The 24,186-nt window shown below is 43.0% G+C and overlaps 1 protein-coding gene across 1 annotated transcript; it reads left to right on the top strand.

Moving 5' to 3' along the window:
• The first annotated feature begins 1,140 nt into the window (after positions 1 to 1,140).
• On the top strand, positions 1,141 to 23,937 carry LOC116695044 (cytochrome P450 2J6). The gene is made up of 9 exons (XM_032525080.1): positions 1,141 to 1,429; positions 14,511 to 14,673; positions 14,799 to 14,948; positions 16,644 to 16,804; positions 20,817 to 20,993; positions 21,093 to 21,230; positions 21,433 to 21,618; positions 23,234 to 23,375; positions 23,626 to 23,937. The coding sequence occupies exons 1-9, from the start codon at positions 1,229 to 1,231 to the stop codon at positions 23,799 to 23,801; spliced, it is 1,494 nt and encodes a 497-aa protein (XP_032380971.1). The 5' UTR covers positions 1,141 to 1,228; the 3' UTR covers positions 23,802 to 23,937.
• The last annotated feature ends 249 nt before the right edge of the window (positions 23,938 to 24,186 follow it).

The raw sequence follows: 24,186 nt of genomic DNA, 5'->3' as shown, positions 1-24,186 counted from the left end.
AAGGCTGGAACTTGAAGTCTTCGCATGTGCGCTGTGTGCTATGGAAAGAAGCAGTGCTGGGAACACTTTTTTTTTTTTTTGTTAAAGAATTCATGCACCAACATCTCTAAAAACAAATTCACAGGGAAAAAAAAGCCGTGTATTATTTCCTGTTGCTGTATTCGATGGTTGAGGTGACTCAGAGACAGATACATTTGTGAGATGGAACTTGTTTTCAGGAGTTAGACGCTGCGTTGAAGCGAGCTGTCCCGTCTCTGTCCCCGTGATCGGAACGGACAACGTTAGGTTTTTTTTAAAGGTTAGGGGAATCTAATCTTTTCTTAACGTTCTTCTGGTTAATTGGAAGGTTTTCTTAACGTTCTGGGAACGTTCGTTTATGGTTACAGCGAACGTTCCCCTAACGTTCTCTAAAGGTGGCAACGTTAAGGGAACGTTCCCGTAACGTTCGCTAAATGTTGCAACGTTCTCGGAACGTTCGCCTAAAGTTCTCTAAAGGTTGTAACTTTTAGAGAACGTTAGGGGAACGTTCCGAGAACGTTCGCGGTAACCAAAAACGAACGTTCCCAGAACGTTAAGAAAACCTTCCAATTAACCAACAGACAACCAAAATACAACCAAAACAAACCTTCAGGGAACGTTCCCACAACCAAAAACGAACGTTGTTAGCTGGGTGTGTCCCAAAGGTGACGGACAGCAGCGTGTCCGCTTGCTGACAGATGGAAATATGTCAGTATGATTTTACTTATAGACTTGATAGTGACCAACAAAATGCTTTTCCTAACCCGCTCTCCGTCCAGAATCACGGTATCTGTTGGTCCAGTTCTTTAACTGTCTATGCACCTTACTGAAACTATCAAAATATAATCAACTAATTAACTATACCTACTTAATATGAAGCTACCCAGTAGCCTAGTATATAGGCTACTAAGTAGGCCTAGTTACGGAAAGTTTAATTAGCTCCACCTTTATTTGCTCAAATATATAAAATAATACGTAGCCTACAAATTGATGCATCTATAGTTAAAATCCAATGATTTCAATCATGAAATTGGCCATTCTGCATTAGGCTACTAGGCTACGTTGAGCATCTGATGCAGGACGTGCTTTTATTTTGTAGGTCACAGGCATGCAAACAGGAAGTCTTATCCTAATTTTTGGTAAATCGTTACAGCCCAGATAGATAAATGAACGCCCTTGAATTAACAAACTAGCATAAATAAATTAACAAATGGACACAATACAAAGTGTACTCGGCTTGGAGTGGATAGGCGGCAGGAGTATTTTGATATTTCTGTTTGTTTTTCTGTTGTTGGCTGATGTCTTGAAGAACAGGGTGTCGCCCAACTTTCCACCAGGACCGTGGGCTCTTCCTTTTATCGGAGACCTTCATCGTGTTGATTCCACACGACTCCACCTGCAGATCAGAGAGGTATGCACCAGCAGGCTCGTTCAAGATGAGCCAGGTCCGCGCAGTTGCATGCCACCCAGCTAACAATGTTTGGTTCCCTGAAGGTTAGGTTTGGTTGTGCCTTGGTGAATCGGAAAGTTTCCTTAACGTTCTGGGTGTAACGTTCTCTAAAGGTTGCAACGTTAAGGTAACGTTAGGGGAACGTTATCCTAATGTTGCAACCAGGCCCGGCCCTAAACAATATGGTGCCCTAGGCAAGATTTTAGGTGGCGCCCCCTTGCATCACTGTACAGTACTTGCATGTCTGCTAGTGTACATATACTCACAAGAAACTAAAAAGCTTACTTGAAACCCCAGTCTAATAATAAACACATTATTTCAAGAATAAAGTAAAATTAAATTAAATAATATAAACAAAAAAGAGATGCATGCATGATGTACACTATTGTTTATAATATACAATATAATTTTGGATTAGAAAAATTATTACTGTAATTTATTGTTATTACAGTGAAATGCTAATTAGAATAATGCAATGGATCGGTAAACTGCAGAATAATATACTATAGCATGTGGGAATGCTAACTTTGCTGTAACATTAATGATGTACACTTTAACACTAACATAGTTTAACATGATGAACACACTTAAGATAATATGAGCTATAACACAGCTAATAGCTAGGCTTATAAGTATGAAAAATTAATAGTATTTTGAACGACTATTACCACCTGGGAAAAGGTAAAATAACCATGTCAATGCAATTAACATTATAATATCTGCTTAATAAATCTAATATATACACATTTGCCTGAGGATGGCAAGAGGGGGGGCATTTAAATCACTATTTTCCAACAACTGGGCCCTTCCATAACATTAACTGATGTTAAAACTAACAGATAGCGCTCGCTATTTATTGATTAGCCAACTATGTCATGCTAACGGCTAATGCTATTATGGATCATTGTTCTGCAACAGCAAAATAATATCATTATCATCATCACCTTTACTGTAACATTACCTCTGTCTTTGTCACGTTTTTCCTCCTCTTCTTTTCTTTTTTTCCTCCCCTGGGCACCAGACAGTTTAGGACGCTTTGACATTATGAGATTTAGATGCAGGTAAAAGAAGTCGGGCTTATTTTTTTTTAATTAAGGTGACGTTATAGGTACAGCACAGGCCGGGCGCCCAGGAAATAATGAAGAGGCAAACTAGATGGGATTTAAAACTTTAATATACTATATAAAAAATTACAAAACATATATACATTACGGTAATCAGAATCAGTTTTATTGGCAATATAGACATAATAGTGCAAATGTAGTGTGCAAGATGTGTATTGGAATGATAAATTTAAATTATTTTAACATGTAACACTGGACTATAGTCGCATTCATACGGTAGGCAGGGGCGGATTTAGTCATTTTGAGGCCTAAGGCAAACACAGGCACAACCCTTGTTCTCCCCCTTTTCAGTCCTTATTTATCTGAGAAAGACGTAGGGCCTACTTGTAACTTTTCTCCAGTCTTCACTAGAGCAACCTGGGCTGACACTGCCGGTGGGTAGCTCCTCTTCATCAGTGTTAGCATTGCTAGCGCAACCACCGGCTTCATTCTGCTCTTTAGTGTTGTCTGTAGCCGTCGTGAAAAAGGTTGATACCTTTGGAAGTTTTGCTAAAAACTTTCTGCTTTCTTCCCGCTTCTTCCTTTTTTCAGAACCACTTCGGTAGCTTCGCTTCATTTTCCAACCGTCTGTAGCCTCCATCTTACAGCGCAGTAGGATAATGGAATAGTCCAATGCAGTGGGGACTGGGGGGAGTTTCTCATCATGAATTAAACAATCGGATAGCACTTTAGCGTATCAATGTTTAGAGATATAATTAATTGGTGAAAAGCAAGACAACAAATCGTAATCATAAGTTTATGAGGCGTTTTACGGGGCCCTTGGTAGCTTGGGCCCTAAGGCAATTGCCAATCTTTGCCTAATGGTAAGTCCGCCTCTGACGGTAACACATTAACAGTTATTCAACTAGCTATACGATAGCACACAGAACAACAAGGTGAATACTTAGGTGTCCGCTATGTTAACTTAACAGATTAAATATTATTCAACTACGCAATAGCACACAGAACGTCTCGGGTTACGTATGTAACCCTTGTTCCCCGAGATAGGGGAACGAGACACTGCGTCGGTTACGACACTATGGGAACGCCTTTAGGCATGACAGGGCTGAATGCGAATGAAAACTACTCCAATCCTATTGGTCCTAGTGAGAACGGTAGCATGTGACAGCATAACCGTAGGGGCATGTATAGGCACGCCTATGGCACGGTGGCCAGCGCGTCCCGAGCGCCACGGCGACGGGACAGCAACGCTAGCGGGCCGCCAGGAAGAGCCCACCGATAATCCGCAGCGCGGGAGCCAAACCTCCGGCCTACCGTCACCCCTCGGGCCGGCAGAGCGGAGAAGGCGCGGCGGCGGCCAGTGTGTCCCGAGCGCCACGGCGGCGGGACAACAACACTAGGGGGCCGCCAAGAAGAACCCGCCGATGATCCGCAGTCCGGGAGCCAAACCTCCGGCGTACTGCCACCCCTCGGGGCTGGCAGAGCGGCAAAGGCCCAGCGGTGGCCAGCGCGTCCCGAGCGCCACGGCGGCGGGACAACAACGCTAGCGGGCCGCCAGGAAGAGCCCACCGATAATCCGCAGTGCGGGAGCCAAACCTCTGGCCTACTGACACCCCTCGGGGCTGGCAGAGCGGAGAAGGCCCGGCGGCAGCCAGCGCGTCCCGAGCGCCACGGCGGCGGGACAACAACACTAGCGGGCCGTCAGGAAGAACCTGCCGATGATCCACAGTCCGGGAGCCAAACCCCCGGCCTACTGCCAACCCTCGGGGCTAGCAGAGCGGAGAAGGCCCGGCAGCAGCCAGCGCGTCCTGAGCGCCACGGCGGCGGGACAACAACCCTTACGGGCCGCCAGGAAGAGCCCACCAACAAACATCGCCAGCGGCCGCCAAGGAGGGAACCTCAGTCGGCCTCCATGGGCCAAACACACAGTCAGGACCACTGTGCCCTGCCCCTACGTCACAGGATGACGGCCCACAGGTCCGACCTGCTGGGAAGGGGAGGGGAGCGCGGGAGCCCCCGCGGCACCACTCCCAGCAGCCAATCATAATCCGGCACACTCAGCGCTCCTCAGATGACGTCGGACCGACACCCGGAAGTCCCCTCCCTCCCCCACGCTGCCAAGCACGGCGTGCTCCGCAGAGCACTAGTGAAAACACTGCGTCAGACAGCATCCCCGAACAGAAGAAGGAGAAGCCGGCCCTCGAACGGGGACTGGGGGAGTCGGAACCGGCAGACGAAGGACGAGTCGGGGCATCAGCCGTCTTGGAAACCTCCAGCAGATCACGCCGCAAACCACATGACCGAGCCGCCACAGCGACCGCGGGGCCCGAGCCACGGGAGAGCGAATCCGGCCGTCCGCGGAAAAGAGAGCCATGCGGGACCGCAGTGCCCGCACGGGCAGGGCCACGCAATGGACACAAACAACCCCCTCGAGAGCTGCCGTGGCTTGCGACAGGCCCAGACAAGCAACACACAGCTCATGCGAGTCTCCTACCGTGATGAAACACGGGCAGGGAGACACACATCTCCGGAACTGGTTAACTGCTTGGACAGACTGCAACTTCCAGGCGAGTAGGATAACTTGGAATCTTTCAACACAACATCAACCAACGTGCCTGCTGAATAGAAAAAAGCTAATGAGCTATGTGCCGGCGTGCCTATATATGCCCTTACGGTTATGCCGTCACATGCTACCGCTCTCACTAGGACCAATAGGATTGGAGTAGTTTTCATTCGCATTCAGCCCTGTCATGCCTAAAGGCGTTCCCATAGTGTCGTAACCAACGCAGTTCGAGTTCCCCTTGAAGGGGAACTACCACCAGGGCGTGGTTTAGTAAATACCGTTGAAAAGCCTCTCAGTCCCAGGGCCTGTTGCACAAAACCAGGAAAAGTGATTAAGCCTGGATATTCAAATTTAACGGGAATTTAGCTTTGAGTTGGTTGCACAAAACCAGGCTAAATGAAACCCAGCCAAGCAACCATTGGGATTTATTCTGTGCGGCTAGCCTGGTCCAGAACAGGCTAACAGCCAGGCTAAGATTAATCCTGGAGTCTCATGTGTTAAATCAACTGTGGTTCTGATCCAACATAAACGTGTTGAACAGTTATTCTGTTTTCTTCTGAATGTGTTCTGCTTTATTTTTATTAACATGCATTACTTGTCACTATTGTTGTCACGAGTTTGATTTAAACCCTACAATAGCAGTTGTTTAGATGGTTAGAAATGGTTGCGCTGGCACCCAGATGCGGAGTGGCAATCGGGAGAGTCTGGACTTTTCCCGGTGGGACGGTAGTGTGTCGAGGCCGCCTGGCGTGCGGCCGCTGCCCGGCGGCAGACCTGCACATTGCATCACTGTCCACTATATTCCTATATTCCCAGATGATATTAATGCCAGACTGGTCAGAGACCAATACATTCATGATTCATTTTCTTGTTGCTTGTCCTTCTCTAATAGTTTGTTACTCCCTAATATGTAGGCCTAATGTTTTTTATTATAGCTTACTTTGGTTTCATAACCTTCTAAATTAGTCTCACATCCCTGGACCAATAACGTGGTCTAAATATGTATATAGTGCAGTTTACATTCATCACACCGGGAACACCACAATGCTTCTTAATCTTTTTATTTTGGTGATGTCACAAGAATAAAAAAACATGAATATTGTTTTACATACAGTATATGCCTACAGCATGTATTGAAGTCACTTATTTACTTTTCTAGTTTTTGTCCCTTTCTGATTTTTCTGTATGAACATTAATTGTACAAAGAATTAGACATAGCTTATAGAGATTTGTGCATATGGTTGTGAAACATGTTCTCATGTTGTAAATAAGGGCTTTTAAATTAAGTCCTTGGATACATTTCCCATGGAACATTAATTCCCTCTGCTCACTTTTAAGCCAAAGTAGGCTAAATAATAATACATTTTATTTATAATTTTTCTCAATTTTAACTTGTCTCCTGCTAGTTGTACTACAGCACTTACTTTAAATAAATAAGCATATTTGCCAGATGGCGCCGCAGATGGCCGCGCTTTGGATTACGCTCCATTGTGCTTTTCGTGTTTTTGTTCATTATCTCTGTTTTCTACCAACACTCTCTGGTAACATTTACTAGAGAGGAGCCCTTAAATATTAGACTTTCCACTCCTCATATTATTCCACTGTTCTTTTCCGAACCTGGAACTTTCTCTGAGTTATTAGTTGGATGCGCAGCAGCTCATATTTAAAGAGATTTCTATTTCTCCTAATACTTCAATACCTTATCTGGGGTAAAGCTGCAGGTGTTCTGTGAATGTGTCCTTGAAATCAAAATGTATGTATTACATGCCCGATTTTGTATTTACTTCAGTGTGTCTTGGAGTTTTCATCAGAGTACGAGCAGTTGAAGGCAATTCGGTGTAGCCATGTACAGTGGTGTGAAAAAGTGTTTGCCCCCTTCCTCATTTCCTGTTCCTTTGCATGTTTGTCACACTTAAGTGTTTCAGAACATCAAACCAATTTAAATAATAGTCAAGGACAACAAAAGTAAACACAAAATGCAATTTGTAAATGAAGGTGTTTATTATTAAAGGTGAAAAAAAATCCAAACCGTCATGGCCCTGTGTGAAAAAGTGATTGCCCCCCTTGTTAAAACATACTATAACTGTGGTTGTCCACACCTGAGTTCAATTTCTCTAGCCACACCCAGGCCTGATTATTGCCACACCTGTTCACAATCAAGGCATCACTTAAATAGGAGCTGCTTGACACAGTAAGGTCCACCAGAAGATCCTTAAAAGCTACACATCATGCCGAGACCCAAAGAAATTCAGGAACAATTGAGAAAGAAAGTAATTAAGATCTATCAGTCTGGAAAGGGTTATAAAGCCATTTCCAAAGCTTTGGGAATCCAGCGAATCACAGTGAGAGCCATTATCCACAAATGGCGAAGACATGGAACAGTGGTGAACCTTTCCAGGAGTGGCCGGCCGCCCAAAATTACCCCAAGAGCGCAGCGACAACTCATCCAAGAGGTCACAAAAGACCCCACAACAACGTCCAAAGAACTGCAGGCCTCACTTGCTCACTTGACCTCAGTTAAAGTCAGTGTTCATGCCTCCACCATCAGGAAAAGACTGGGCAAAAATGGCCTGCATGGCAGAGTTCCAAGGAGAAAACCACTGCTGAGCAAAAAGAACATCAAAGCTCGTCTCAATTTCTCCACAACACATCTTGATGATCCCCAAGACTTTTGGGACAACATTCTGTGGACCGATGAGACAAAAGTGGAACTCTTTGGAAGGTGTGTGTCCAAGTATATCTGGCGTAGAAGGAACACTGCATTTCATAAAAAGAACATTATACCAACAGTAAAATATGGTGGTGGTAGTGTGATGGTCTGGGGCTGTTTTGCTGCTTCAGGACCTGGAAGACTTGCCGTGATAAAAGGAACTATGAATTCTGCTGTCTACCAAGAGATCCTGAAGGAGAATGTCCGACCATCTGTTCGTGTACTCAAGCTGAAACGAACTTGGGTTCTGCAGCAGGACAATGATCCTAAACACACCAGCAAGTCCACCACCGAATGGCTGAAGAAAAACAAAATGAAGGCTTTGGAGTGGCCTAGCCAAAGTCCTGACCTGAATCCTATTGAGATGTTGTGGTATGACCTTAAAAAGGCCGTTCATGCTCGAAAACCCTCTAATGTAACTGAATTAGGACAATTCTGCAAAGATGAGTGGGCCAAAATTCCTCCAGGACGCTGTAAAAGCCTCATTGCACGTTATCGCAAACGCTTGGTTGCAGTTGTTGCTGCTAAGGGTGGCCCAACCAGTTATTAGGTTTAGGGGGCAATCACTTTTTCACACAGGGCCATGATGGTTTGGATTTTTTTTCACCTTTAATAATAAACATCTTCATTTACAAATTGCATTTTGTGTTTACTTGTGTTGTCCTTGACTATTATTTAAATTGGTTTGACGTTCCGAAACACTTAAATGTGACAAACATGCAAAGGAACAGGAAATGAGGAAGGGGGCAAACACTTTTTCACACCACTGTATTTTAAACCTTTAAGAAGGTCATCCAAGGCAGTGTGGGAGATCTTGTTTTTTAAGGACCACCCCTGAAGAAAATCCTTAATTAAATGAAGATCGTCCTCCACTTCAGACTCTTCTGAGGTGGTACTTGCCTCCTCTTCTGTAGCGTCAAAGTCAGAGGCCAGAGAAGCAACTGCACACACCTGTTCCTCACTGGACGCTTATAAGAACACCCATTCAAAGTGTGTTATTGATTTATTGAGAGTGGAGTTACAGATGTTGTTCGGCTCTCGCTCAATCCAAAATAAATAATTTCATAGAACCCAATTGTTGTATACGTATCTATACATTTTGATCTCAGTGGTAAAATAAAGGAAAATATAGCCTTAAAGGAATATATTAACAACAGTTCTGTGTGTATGAGCACAACTTTACTTTTTCCATGGTAAGGATGACATTTACATGGAATTGCCAAATGCCTCCCATGAAAGTGTGTCCGTCTGTTTCTCATGGAATAGGTCGTAGTCTACAAAAAGAATCTAGTTTAGGAGCTTGACATTCCCCCACGAAATAAAAAGTCTAATTGATGAGCATCCAGATGTTGATGTTCATGATTTCCTGTCCTTGTCGTGTAGATCTTGGTGGTGCGCACCACTCTATTTTTTTTTAAGCGGTGCATGACAAAGCGGAAACAGGAAACTCAAGAGCTCGAGGGTAACCGGATGCCAGGACTCTCAGAGTGACTGCATGCAAGTCTCTCTTGTAAACTTACTGGGTTAAGATCAAAGTCCTTTTATGGTGAATGAAAGGCTTAATTCGACAAAGTAGGTCATTGAATCAAATCGAAGCATTGATGTCAATGCTGTTGCCAGTTCTGCCATTGTTTACCTTTTTCTTCTTCTAGTCCGTAGAAATAGCATGTTGGTAGCCTTTGCTCATTAGCGACATTTTGTTTTGTTTTTTCTCCCACTGTTTTGAAGCTTTTTTTTGGACATTTAGTTGCTTTGTTCAATGATCTTTCATAAAAAAGTTTTTTTTGAATGCTAATAAGGCAACTTTAAAAAAAAAAAATTCTTAGCCTCCCCTTTCAAATGCAACATTCAAATTACTAGACTTTTCCATTATGTCCTAAGAAAAGTGGATTTTGAGGGGTATTGCTCCATAGAGTCCCATTCATTCTGCATGTGCCTGTGATCACCCCCAGTGGAACTCTGGTGGAACCGCAACCAGCTCAGAATCCGGAAGTATCAAGAGAGTGAAAGTTCTTTCCAAGGAGCTAAGCGAGCATCCACAAACCATTCCATTCATTTTGTCTAGCAGCTAATAACTTTACATCTGAAACATTTAAAGACTCTATTTGTCCATTGTTTATTTCACTGGCATGGACCATTAAAGATTTAATGAACATTATGAATGTACAGATAGATGAATTGATGTGGATGTTGTCTGATGGCTGGTCTGGGAGGATGTGTGATGACCGGGTGGAGGAGACTCAGGGTGGGGGTTCCGTCTCAGAAGCAATTTTCGCCCGAATAGTTTACAAATCCCCCAGACGGTACCTAGAAGAGACAAGAGGGAGATGTGCAGCAGGAAGGGAAGAGGGGGAAGATGGATGAACGAGAGGGAAAGGGAGGGTGGGTCAAGCAATCAGAGACACGAGCCTGGCTGCGCAGCACGGTAAATGTAGGTTTGTCTGGTGATTAGAGGTGTGGTTAAGGCGTGGCCCTGCTCCCAAACCTTAGTTAACAAATTAACTCCATTTCACTAGCATGGACCACGCCACAACCATGTGTTAGTTAAAGATTTAATGAACATTATGAATGTGCAGATGGACATTGTGAATGTGCAGATAGATGAATTGATGTGGATGTCTTCTGATGGCTGGTCTGGGAGGATGTGTAAGGACCGGGTGGAAGAGACTCAGGGTGGGGGTTCCGTCTCAGAATCAGTTTTTGCCCGAATAGTTTACAGACCCCCAAAAGTGTCAGATTGTGTAGAACTGAGTTGTGATTGGGCTTAACTGAGATTGTTGAGCTTGTTTGTGAATGTGAGATCGGTATGCCTGGGATGACCAGCGGCCTGGGAACTGAATGGTTTAGTGGTAGATGCCTGATCTGGGGACTGTGGATGCTGCACCGATGCGGAAAGAGTGGCTGGAATAATGTTTGGGTGATATGGCTGAAATGCAAAGAATGCTGTTCAGATGTTACTGAAACCAGAGTTGGTGGCCATTTTGGAATAGTGAAAATTGGGCGTTGTGTAGATGCCTTGGTGGCGTACCTGGAGCCAATGTATTTGATTAGTGGCTTGAAGGGTTGAGGTAGGAGCTGTGGTCAAAGACAGATGGGGAAGGAAACTTCTGAGTGTGAATATGAGAGAGTTTGAGGTGTGGATGGTGATGTCTGATAAACCGGATGAAGAGAAGGATTATAGACGAATGAGATTGCAGATGGAGGTAACATCCAGAGAGGGTAACGGAAGCCGATATGTGACTTGCCTTAAAGCAATTTTAGCCGGTTAAGTAGGCTGAGTGAGTGCTGGGCAAGACTGTTGATGATGGCGTCTTGTGATGCGTAAGAGGTTTCTCAGCTGGTGTGTTAATTGAACGTTGTGGCTAAAAACGGCAGCAATGGTGTGGGGTGAATGTTTGATTCTGAAGCCGAGTGTCTGAATTTCTTTATTTAAGATGTCTTCTACTGCTGTGTTTGAGTAAATGAGTAAAACTTGAGACCATTTTTGCCCCCAAAAGTAAGGAAGCCAACAATGGGGTAAGCCCAAAGGTTATGGAATGTTGACAAAGGAGACCAGGACTCCATGCACGATCACTGAATTCTGAGGGGAAATCGTCAACAACAGCACGTGGCCCAAAGTGCCAGAGAGCAAGCTGGTGCAGAGCAGGGGAGACCGGTGAAGGCCAATGCACTGACGAAGCTGGCCGAGCGACTGGAGTTGCCATGGCTAGAGAAAAAATCGTTAACACAAAGAGCAAAATACATTTGGGTGTTGGGGAAGGGAGGGGATGCGTGGATGGGATGGCGATAAGGACAGACCAGTTGGAAAGGAGAAGACTAAGAATCGTCGAGCACGATAGTAGGTAGGTCCCCTTGAGTAGCTGGATGTGGCACTGCAGTGCGGCCAGCAGGGAAAGGGAGGGAGCAGAAGCCGATCGGCTAGGAACAGCTGAAGGAAGGGTAGGCTAGAGGAAGGGATGAAGGGATGCATGTGCACGGGGACTGGTGAAGCCTGCGAACACAGGGATGAAAAGGCGGAGAACGCCCGAGGCATGATAGACAAAGGGAGCAGGCACATGGGGAAAAACAACCTGACCACCGCTATTGGAAGCTGGTGAAGAGTGCCGTGGCCGTCGAGAAGTGCTGGAGTCCTGGAGGTTGTTGCAGCAGGGGTAGTAGTGGAGGCTGACGAAGCGGGCTGACTGACCGGAGTCACAGAGGCCAGAGAGAAGTTGTCAACATGTGAGCATTTGAATAGTTAGAGGCAATAACAGTCACAGTAGAAGATCCAAGTAGATGCAAAGTTATTTGCTGGCAAGTGCTCCAAAACACTAACGGCGGGCAACAGCTCAATAGCAGAAAAAACTGCGCCGTAGGAGCTCCGCATAGTGAGGAGAGGTACATGGGGAAATACGACCTGACTCCCGCCAGGGGGAGCTGGTGATGCATCCCAGGGCCGAATAGGCCCATGACACACGTGACGACACTGGCCGAGGCCGACGGTGGCAGGGGACCCGGAAGGGCCGGAGGCCCGGAGGATGCCGCCTCCGGGGGTAGCAACGGAGGTTAGGAAGAGCTGGTACAATGCAGTACTGCTGTCAGTGAGGTACCGTTGAAGGCGGGCCACGGTTCAGTCTCTGATATCGGATGTCATCTACGGAGGTAAAGACGGCCGCGCCACAAAAGAGGGCGCGCAGCGCCAAAGAGACTAGCGGGCGCATCCAAGGGCGGAAGGCTGATGACTAGAAGAGGGTGGACGCCGATCCCAGCGGATCCGATTTCCCAACCTTACAGACTGAGGGGAAGAAGCCTGAGAGCCGCTGGAAGCCGAGGATTGTTTGGTGGAGTAGTGGAGATCCGGGCGAAGCCGAGGCACGGTGACCGCGAACCGCAATCGCCACCGTTGAGACATATGACGGGATCCGACTGCTGCGGCGCAACTGAAACATGCCCTGTTTCGAATAGATCGTCGTTGACATCAGGCGAGCTTAGCCATATCTCCGGACTCATGACTGAGAGCGTGAAACGCTGACACTCTTGCGTCAAGCAATCAGAGACACGAGCCTGCCTGCGCAGCACGGTATATGTAGGTTTGTCTGGTGATTAGAGGTGTGGTTTAGGCGCGGCCCTGCTCCCGAACCTTAGTTAACAAAGTAACTCCATTTCTAAAGAAACACTCCATTACCTTATATCTCATGTTATGGCACCGTAGCAGACGTTTTGGTAAAAATAGGCATGCAACTTACTCTCTCATTGTAAAGGCATTACCTAACAGTACAGGATAAGCTCACTGGCAGTTTTGACTTACATTAGCTGTTTCGGTTTAATTACTAATATTAACTAGCATTTTAGTTAGCAATAATTAGACTGTGACCATGTTATCTCCTCACACATACTAGGCCTACATGATTTGGGGAACAATATGAATCACGATTTTTTTAGCTTAGAATTGATATCACGATACTCTACTAAGATTCTTTTCTTACAAACGTTTTTTTGCACACATGAACCCCAACACAAAAAAACAAATTGGCAGTACCAAACATTGATTTTGTTTTGGCACCTAGAGCAGATTGGGCATCACCACAAACTTGTAAACATAGAGGCTTCAATGAAGAGAAGGGAGAGCATTGCAGCGCTTGGAAGTGCTTTAAAACCTACTTCAAATAGTCAATATTTAAAACTCACAATTATTTTAAAATTAAATCGTGAACAGGGTGACTCGATTTTTTTTTTTTTTTTTTTGGCCTAAGTGGCTGGTTGATTTGCTTAATTCACCAATCTATTGAGAGGCTAGTAAAATGTTAACAGTCACTGGCCATTTGGCTGGTGGACAAAAAAGTCAACTTTGCACCCACATCCAAACGTCTGACAGACTTGTTGCTACTGCCGCAGTGCGAGAGCGGCGCCGTATATCAGGTACAGGTTACATCATTACATGGTACAAGGTACATTTGTTCTGCAGCAAGAAAGAATGTAGCATGACACAACTTAAAAAAAAAAATACCAAACACAATGCTAAAACTGATAAGTACATAAGTACGTAAAATCTGATACCAGTGATCAGGGCTCCACCAATCAGACAGAGAGATACATATAAACATATGAAATAAAATAATTTAAATGTTCTCTCAAATCAAGACAAAAGCAGGTTTAAACCCCAACTAAATAATGCTCCTGTCATATTTGTGCAATTTGGGTTCAGTGATAGCAGCAGGAACAAAGCTATTTGTTTTCAGCACCTTGGGACTAAAAACCTCCGTCCGGAAGAAAGAAGCTTAAATTCAAGGGAGTCGTCATTTAAAATAGAGTTAGCTACCTTTTATAACTGTCTGGTATACAGGAGCAATCGGTAAAGTTCTGCCTCCCCGATCAGCCGACTGGACTGTTTACTATTTACAATTTTTCTCCTTTAAGGATGCATGACTAAACTATGACACCAAGGAACAGGACTGACTCAATAAAGCACAAAAAATAGTGATTAGTGAGAATTTCCAAATAGAGTTTTTCAAGTTATATGGTTACAATTCATGCCTTCATGTTTCATATCCCAATAAAGCAGGGGTAAAATATATTGCAATGTCCATTTTGTTTAACATGCAGCGCTAACAGTGAGCCACATCAGCCAGGTGCATGTTTCTGCAGTAGCCCTCTAAAGCTAGACTGATTTATTTGTTGTTGACATCCTCAGAATGTATGTCGACTCAAGTGTCTTTCTGTATTCAGTTTGCAGAGAAATATGGAAACATTTTTAGCCTTCGACTCTTTGGTGGAAGGATTGTGGTCCTCAATGGCTACAAGCTTGTGAGAGAGGCCTTGGTCCAAAGAGGAGAGGACTACATGGATCGTCCTGCCATACCGTTGTTTCACACTTTAGTTGGAAATAAAGGTAATGTGTACTGCGTTTTGTTCAAAAGTTTTTTTTGGCATCAGACTGGCATAGTAGCATTTAGCTAGTTGTTAGTTAAACCTGTTTCCAGTTACTTCTCCAATGCTGTTTTGTGTTTCTGATAGGTCTGGTGGTATCAAATGGAAATCAATGGAAGGAGCAGAGGAGATTTGCTCTTCGTACGCTCAGAAACTTTGGTTTGGGCAAGAAGTCACTGGAGCCATCCATCCAGCAGGAGTGCCATTTCCTCACTGAGGCATATGCCCTTCAACAAGGCACTAAATACAATTTATTTTCATCAAACTACTAATCAGCTAATGCTTCTTATACCATGGTCTGAGTGAATACTAAATTCTGATTGACTGCAAGGTGTCCATAGAAAGTGATATAAGAAACAGTATTAAGAAGTTCACTTGAAACTGACATAAACTGGCTAAATTAAATATAATAATTTTTATACATTGACATTTCTTTTAAAAATGATTTGACAAATGACAATGGTATAAGCACGTAATGCCCTTCAAAGTGTCCATTATCAGGTGATTGATGACCTCCACGTTCATTAATTCATGATAGTAGCCCCTCTTCTGGCATTAACCCTTACTTAGTGTATATCGACAACGTTTAATTTCCAGGATTGTTCAGGTGATGCCAAAAATTCCGCCAGATGTCCCTCATTTAGGCCGGATGTCCATCACCTTCCATTTTTTTTCTGTTGGCGTTCTGAACTCCGGTCAATTTATGAGTACTAAGGTTACCTGCTCCTCAGATCTCTGCATGGTGAATCCAGACAGCTAGCTAAACTATCTGTCCAATCTGAGTTTCCTGTTAAATTAAAATAACTTCTAAACATACACATGTTCCACCAAAACAAGTTCTTTGCTGAGGCTATTATGCAGAAGCACGGTTGCTTTGTCCGGTGCTTAGCACCGCCCAAGACGTTTGTGATTTGTTTAAAGAAATGCCAATAAACCAGAGCACATTTTTCTGCCATCCTGGAATGCTGTGGACTAGACAGACCCTCCTTCGCAGCAATGTGGAGGAGGGTCTTGCTATGCTATATAACCCTTACTTTAAGCTAACTCTCACCAAAATGCAACCTAGAGTCTTTTTGTGAATGCACCCAAGTCAAACTATTGTTCAAAAGTATAATTAGGACGGAAACGCCCCTTTTAAGATTTACCGTATTCTCGTTTTGGTACAGGAAATAAATAAGGGGGAAAAAAACTTGAAAAATGAAATAAAAAGGCAAGTTGTAAAAGTGGTAAGAAGATATAAAAACTTTCTATAAGTAGTACTAAAATTAGAAGTAGCCTAATACTATGTCAATGTAGAAATACAAAAAAGTCCTCTGTTTATTGAGGTAAAATTTTAAAAGTGTTAGCATCAAATTATAGGTATATTACTACTTTAAGTACTTCAAGTAAGAGAAAAGTATTCATTATGCAGAATGACATGGTTTAAGATCTGTGTAAATCGTTTATTCTTGGTTATTCTATGACCATGTGTTTTATCTTTAGCCTTGCAACACAGAAGCATGCACCCCCAGCCTAGTGCATTGGACCATGCACCTTAAGGCCGTTACACACCAAGGCCGTGATGAATAAGCAACGTGAAAATGCAAAATAATTGTCTGCAAATATTTTGCCTTACACAGACTCCTGCACTTCTTCTTGTTCTTTTAATTCCTGCAAGTGCTACACAATGTGATTGGTTGATTTCTTTATTTGCTAAAAAACAAAATGTTGCTTTATCTCCGCTTAATATTCACGTTTGAAAGGACTGGTGATAAAAACAGTTTGAAAAAATATATTGATGTGCAATTTAATTAAAAAAAAAAAAACATCCCTGGTGTGTAATGGCCTTTAGATCGTGTGCATGTGACTCTTTAGTTCCCTGCTTCATTATCGAAAAGACTTTGTCCTTTTCTGTTCTGTGTGTCTTATCTACATTTTCTCTTTATTTAACAGGCAAGCCTTTTAATGCCCAGTCACTGATAAACAGTGCTGTGTCCAACATCATCTGCTGCCTGGTGTTTGGGGATCGCTTTGAGTACACTGACAAGCAGCACCACATGATTCTTCAGACCTTCAATGAGTTACTGTACTTGGAGGGAGGTTTTTGGGCACAGGTGAGCCTCCTTTGTAAACGAGATGCAGCACACAGTAACCTTTTTTTTCTTTAAATCAGGAATTATCCAGCCAGACCCCATAAGTCAAGAGTGTATGGAATTAAATAAAACAAACCTAAAAAATGAGAAATGAGAAACTGTGACACGAATGTGGGACCATTAGTGAAAGAAGCACTCAGACCCTTTTCTAAAGTAAAATTATTAGGGGTGTGACGAGATCTCGCGATATTAAACGTGACAAGATTTCTTGTCAGGGTTAAAAGTGTCTCGCGATATCATAGTGCGTTCCACTACTTCCAGAACTTTTTCTCTTAGTACATCCATGGGTCAAAGTTACAACCATGAGAACATCAGAGTATTTTCAGGCTCCATGATTGTTTTATATAGTTTTGAGCAATTCACATTGGAATGAACGGGGCTTTGCACCAAATGCTGTATGCATTCTCTTAATACATCCTTGGGTCAAAGTTTGAAACATGGCTGCCCCCTGTATCAACAGTTGTAAAAGCTGTAGTAACAAAGGTCTAAGCACTTTTGTCTTATTTGTGTCTCACTGTGTCTAGGTCATTCAATCAGGCATGTTAAAGGTGCCCTGCCACACAAAACCGTTTTACTTGCATTTATTGAAATATGTTAGGTCCATATGTGTTTGTGTTATGTGGTGAATATGAAAATGAACTGAACTCTGATTGGCTAGTTGTTAGTCAAGCAGCTTAGCTGGTTGAATAATAATAAGAACTGGCACAAATGTAGCTGAGTCTTCCTGCAGGCTTTCTAAACCACACTAGAATGGCTTGAAACAATGTAGGCAAGGCAAGGAAGCATCATTTGTATAGCACATTTCAGCAGCAGGGCAATTCAAAGTGCTTTACATGAAAAAAATTAAAAGAAAAATTAAAAAACAGGTAAAATATCAGAAAAAAGTTACAATGCAGTATAAGAAATTAAACATTAAAGAGAAGTAAAAAACTGCTTAAGATACAAAAACAGATAACAGTGCGACTTCAGTATTAGAACCAAGGCATTTTTCCCACAAAAAATGTTACAGAGTCCATGGTAGAACTTCAGACATTACCACAAAGTAATGAAATACAAGTGGAAGGGCACCTTTACAGTTCTATCTGTGGACATGTTGTTACGCTGTTTGTATGCCCAAAAAACGGTGTAATGCGTTGTTCTGGTATTGCAACACACAGGGCTAGAGCGAATGTCCATCCATCCATCTTCATCCGCTTATCCGGTATCGGGTCGCGGGGGCAGCAGCTCCAGTAGGGGACCCCAAACTTCCCTTTCCCGAGCCACATCAACCAGCTCCGACTGGGGGATCCCGAGGCGTTCCCAGGCCAGGTTGGAGATATAATCTCTCCACCTAGTCCTGGGTCTTCCCCGAGGTCTCCTCCCAGTTGGACGTGCCTGGAACACTTCCCTAGGGAGGCGCCCAGGAGGCATCCTTACCAGATGCCCGAACCACCTCAACTGGCTCCTTTCAACGCGAAGGAGCAGCGGCTCTACTCCGAGCTCCTCTCGGATGACTGAGCTTCTCACCCTATTTCTAAGGGAGACGCGAGCCACCCTCCTGAGGAAACCCATTTCGGCCACTTGTACCCTTGATCTCGTTCTTTCGGTCATGACCCAGCCTTCATGACCATAGGTGAGGGTAGGAACAAAAATTGCCCGGTAGATCGAGAGCTTTGCCTTCTGGCTCAGCTCTCTTTTCGTCACAACGGTGCGATAAACAGAATGTAATACCGCACCGGCTGCTCCGATTCTCCGACCAATCTCACGCTCCATGGTCCCTCACTTGCGAACAAGACCCCAAGGTACTTAAACTCCTTCACTTGAGGTAAGGAGCGAATGTAAACAATGAAAATCCGACTTGTAAATGGAACTCATTCAACTCGGGTGTGACATTATTCCCAGCTCGGCTTCCATGTTCCAAGGTAGATGGACCGCACTATCAGTACACAAGTGCAGGGCAGCAGCCAGCATCAGAATCAGAATCAGAAAGCTGATTCTGATGACGGATGAGTCGGACTTTGACCTCAAAATTAGCATAGAAGAACATCCCCCCCCCCGTTCTCCAAAGTTGACTCAGAGTTAACTTTTGCAGAGCGATGTCAGACAAGAGGCTGACTGTAAACCCCAGTGTTAGAACGTTAGAGAGTACGCCGCTCTCCACAAAAATAATTTTGAGTGTTTGATGGTAACTGATTTGTGCTTTAGAATGTAAGCAATGTGAAACAATAGTAAATTAAGCTCTATTTCTCTCCCTCTCTACTGTATGACAAATTTAAGTACAAAACAAACAACTACTGCCAGAAAAGGCTTGGTTACGTTGTAACCTTGGTTCTCTAGGTGAAGAGACCATCTCTCCACCATACATATGGATAAGTAAGAGTGTAACTGTTAACTATTCTTCCAATACTATTTTTTTCATTTAAGTTTTTCTTGAAAATAGTGTTAAAATCTTGTCTTGATCTTGTGAACCCAATCTCACGTATAGTCTCGCCTTTTGAGCTGGGTATCTCATTGCACCCCTAAAAATTATCAATACAGAAGTAAAAACACTCCAAGTAAAAGTCCTGAATTTAAACAAGTAAAATACAAGTATAATCAGTCCAGATACCAATACAGTACAGATCCTCAGAGTGGCATGTCAAACAATAATAGCACGTTTTTCCTTGATAACAGTTACTGTGGCTTCCCCAAGTCTTCCCTATTCACATGCCTTGAGTTATTGGCAACACACGTCTACATGGATTATAGCACACTCTAACGGCCGATCTTTGTCAAATTTGCTACAGCTGCTCAGGGTGGAATGAATCCATCAGCTAAAGTTTTGCACAGCTAGCCTTTAATTTGGCTGAGATATGCTAAAGTGTGTGTTTTGTAGCTAGTTACAAAATTGTGTTTGCTCGTAAATTGCACGTAGTTTAACCCAGCCAAATTCTTTTGGTAACATTTGGTCAATTCCATCTGCAGATTCTATGTGTCGAGTAGGAGGAGTTTGAAAAAGTTGGTTTTGCACATTGCGGCAAAATGTCTTAGTGGCCTATATCGAGAGAGTCAGCTGATTTTGAGGAGTGGGTGGATATATGTTTTTTGGATGTTTAGACAGTCACAGAGGACAGAGTAGCGTGAGGAAAACTCAACAGATAGCAGTCGGTAATACGTCGGTCTCAAGGTTTACCAGTTTACCATTAAACGCAACACTTTGTCCCATTTGTTTTTTCAGACAACAGCAGTGACCAGTGCTAGTCGGTGCTAGTTAGCGTCTGTTAGCTGTTAGCTAGTAGCGTCTGTTAGCTGTTACTCTTCTAGGACGCACCGGTGCTAATGTCCTCGCATCCGCTGCAAAGCTGTTTATATGGATACGGTTTAATTTTGCGTTACATACCCATTTCGTCTGTAAAGCCGTGCCTGTGTTGGATCTTTCTAGCTCTCTCGTCCTACTCTCTCTCTCTACTCTCCGCGCCCCGCCACACAGCGCCGCCGGTCCACACTTCTGATATATGTCTACAGTTTTAATTTTTCATTAACACAGCTGTATATTGTTAAGTATGAGGGGGCAAACCTGTATTTGTACCAGTGTTTCCGCGGTAACTGTTATCGCGGCCGCTACGGCGAAGAACACAGAAGAAGTTTTTGATGCAGCTAACTTCAGTTGGTAGAGTAACAGCGTGGGAGACGGAGCTGCTGTACCGAAGCTGGACCAGGACCAGAGATGTGACCATGGCCAGAATATCATAGTTCATAAAAATGCAGCGCAGTGAAGATACAGACGTTTAATACACACACGTGTGTATCCGCCGTTCGACCCGTGCTGGACCCGTTCATAATGAGTCAGCCGTCTCTCATACATTATACATCTTTGTATATATCTATGTGGTACACCATTAGAATACATTGAAAGAAAAAGAACAACTTAAAATATGTGAAAGGCAAGCATAGGCTAAAAGATTATCCTGAGTATATTGCCCCAAATGATCTGGTACCTGTCTTCATGCTCTAGGTTTATAACACGTTACCCTGGCTGATGAAGTGGCTGCCTGGACCACACCAGAAGATATTCACACTGACACAAAATATAATTGACTTCATACACATCAAGATTGAAGAACACAGAGAAAGCTTTGACCCTTCATCACAGAGAGACTACATCGACTGCTTCCTCACAGAGATGGGCGAGGTGATCGTTTTCATGCGTCTGTCTGTATTATGTTTGTTTTCTGTATTTAATGACATGTCAACTTATACTAAAAATTGTCTCTTTCTGGGTTATTGATAGATGAAGGACAAAGATTCTGGTTTTGACTTAAATAATTTAAAGATCTGCACTATGGACCTGTTTGTTGCTGGAACTGAAACCACTACCACTACTTTACACTGGGGACTGCTGTACATGATCTACTACCCTCACTTCAAGGTGTGTAGGTGTGCGTATGAGTAATATCTGTCCCACTCCATTCCTGCATGGTTTGTACGTGGCTTGACTCAATGTCTTTCAGAAGACTCTCACAGGTCTGGCCTGCATTGGGAGAGTAAGTGTGGGGATGCACGTCAAATTCCCCTCAGCCATCTATGAGGTGCACAGTGTCACATGTTTCCTGTTTTCACTGTGTGCAGAGAGAGTCCAGGCTGAGATAGATACTGTTGTTGGCTCATCCAGACAGCCCTCTATGACGGACAAAGAAAAGATGCCCTATACTGATGCAGTCATCCATGAAATCCAGAGAATGGCCAACATCCTTCCCCTAAATGTGGCTCGCATGACAAGCAAGGACACTGTGCTCGACAAGTACAAGCTTCCAAAGGTACACGTGATCAATTACTGTTTTCATGTGAGCATTTTGCTTCTTCTTTGTTTTCCAAGTTGGATTTTCTAGCAGCATAACTTTTGGATGTGTTATTTCTTGGCAACCTACTAAAAACACAGTTCCCACAAAGACTCAAACCATTCCTTTTCAACTATGTAAAGATAACTTTAATAAAATAATCAATCAATCAATCAAAATTTATTTACATAGCACTTTACAGCACCCAGCAGTTATTCTAAGTGCTTATCAGAAACCAAGAGTAAAAACACATATCATACAATAGAAAGAGTGACCATAGAAAACAGTCAAATCAGAAAAGGACTTTTTAAAGATTTAAAAACAAATAATAAAATCTTAAAATCTATTCTAAAACACGCTGGGAGCCAATGCAGGGTGTAGAGAACGGGAGTGGCATGTACACGTCTAGATGTATTTGTTAAAAAGCAAGCAGCAGCATTTTGCACAAGACGTGAAGACGTGATTCAGACCAAAAAAGTTGATTTGAAAAAATGATATGAACTGAAAAATCAATATACATTGACTTTTTGATAGCTTAATATTGACAAATTCCATGGTATACTAATGGTATACTAATAATCAGAATTCATGTGGAAAATACTCATTATGATAACCTTTTTTATAAGAAAATACCAGACATTTTCCACTTAATTATTTAATTTGACTTACTACAAAGTCCATTTAGTGCCTCCTCTGGGAGGCCAGTTGTCATGCAATTATAGATAACTAAATTTCTATTTGCCTTGGAGCACAAGATATGCTCCTGGTCTATGTTGAATTATTTGTTGAGAATAGAAATACTTTACTGACATTGGAAACAACAATTGAGCAAATAATTCCTCCAATTTTGATTGATATATATTTTTCCAATAATTATCATCACCAACTGCTGTTTGAACTTTGTACATTTTACATATTAATTTTGGTTTATTGAAGGGCCCATATTATGCTTGTTTTCCGGGTCATAATTGTATTTTGAGGTTGTACCAGAATAGGTTTACATGGTTTCATTTTTTAAAACCATATTTTTGTAGTACTGCACATTGTTGCAGATCTTGTTTTCACCCTTTTTGTTTGGGTCTCTGTTTTAGCGTTTTAGTGAGACATCTCACTTCTTACTATCTTTGTTGGAGTCGCAGATGCTCAGTAGCTAGGTAGTGGTAACATCAGCTAGCTTCTGTTTTACCAACTTTGGTCAGTACAAGCCAGGATTAGCTGGGAGACTTCTTCTAGACCAGGGCCACTTGTGGAATACCTGCAGAACAGGAACAGGAAGTTGTTCTTTTGGAGAGTATGGTCAACTAGTGTGTGTTGTACCAGTGTTTTGCCATTGAGAACGAGTTAGCATGCTACGGTTAGCCACCTAGTTCACCGGGAAACTGAAGGCAGAGGACATTCAGAAACCGTATCTCACTCCAAGCAACATGGATAGTTTTTTCCCAAGTTTGTAGTCATGTGGAAGCACCAGAGACACAAAATAACTCCCCAAATTCCAGAAAGTGTTTTTTTCCCAATAATATGGGCACTTTAAAACAAGACAATACAAAGGAGATATTGCTTTGATTAACCGTTTTCATCAATGGTCTTTCCTCAGGGCACCCTTGTCTTGCCCACACTGGTCTCGGTTCTATGTGATGAGTCGATGTGGGAAACTCCACACACATTCAACCCTCAACATTTTCTGGATGGGGACGGCAAATTTAGAAAGAGAGAAGCCTTCCTTCCTTTTTCAGCAGGTAAGTCAGACCCTCTAAAGTTCAGTCATATTTTGCTTGAACCTTAAAGGGCTTCACAGAAGTGAATAAAAATCATTTGCCTGTTTAACTCTTGTAATGAATTGATAACATAAATACAATTGAATTGAACTGAATTAACCATTTACTTGTAGATCGGAGGGAATCAGGTGTTTGTGTTCTTTGAAAAAGATCATCAAAGTGAATAAATATTGCGGGAATACAACTCATCTGCTGTATTGTGTATTCTCAGGGAAGCGTGTGTGTCTTGGGGAGCAGCTGGCCAGGATGGAGTTGTTCCTCTTTTTCACCTGCCTCCTTCAGAGGTTTTCTTTCTCAGCACCTGCTGGAGAGCCGCCCACTCTGGAGTTTAAGTTAGGGGCAACTCTGTGTCCCAAACCTTACCGCCTCTGTGCCGTACCACGATAAACCACCAATGTCCCAAACTGTACCATCACAAACAAAATGAATCACTGTTTTCACTTTGATTTGAACTATCTACTGTTATTTTACATACATTACACATTGTTTTCTTTTCCTTACTCAGTAGGCCTTTTAGGCTTTTTTTAAAAAGAAAAATCACTGTGATCTTACTTCCAATGGTCCTTACCACTGCATATTGGATTTGTCACATTATCTTAAACGAGACGTGTATCTAATTAAATGATACTGAGATTAAGTTTCTTATTTAGACCGCTGTGTGTTTACACACAAACAATATAATGCCTAATTTGCATATTTAAACAACATTTCCAAATATTTCTAAAACATAGTATGTCTTAATTTAAGTAATTAACTGGGGAAGTTCCATGTT

This window comes from Etheostoma spectabile, chromosome 9 (assembly GCF_008692095.1).
Source record: "Etheostoma spectabile isolate EspeVRDwgs_2016 chromosome 9, UIUC_Espe_1.0, whole genome shotgun sequence".
Lineage (NCBI taxonomy): Eukaryota > Metazoa > Chordata > Actinopteri > Perciformes > Percidae > Etheostoma > Etheostoma spectabile.
This window is presented reverse-complemented; position numbering and strand designations above follow the sequence as displayed.

What these genes read in the sequence shown, in the direction of transcription:
- LOC116695044 (XM_032525080.1), top strand. Translation starts at nt 1,229, where the DNA reads ATGGACACAATACAAAGTGTACTCGGCTTGGAGTGGATAGGCGGCAGG. An exon ending in CACTTTAGTTGGAAATAAAG is followed by an intron (nt 14,674 to 14,798) that starts GTAATGTGTACT and finishes TGTTTCTGATAG; the next exon opens with GTCTGGTGGTATCAAATGGA. An exon ending in AGGGAGGTTTTTGGGCACAG is followed by an intron (nt 16,805 to 20,816) that starts GTGAGCCTCCTT and finishes TTCATGCTCTAG; the next exon opens with GTTTATAACACGTTACCCTG.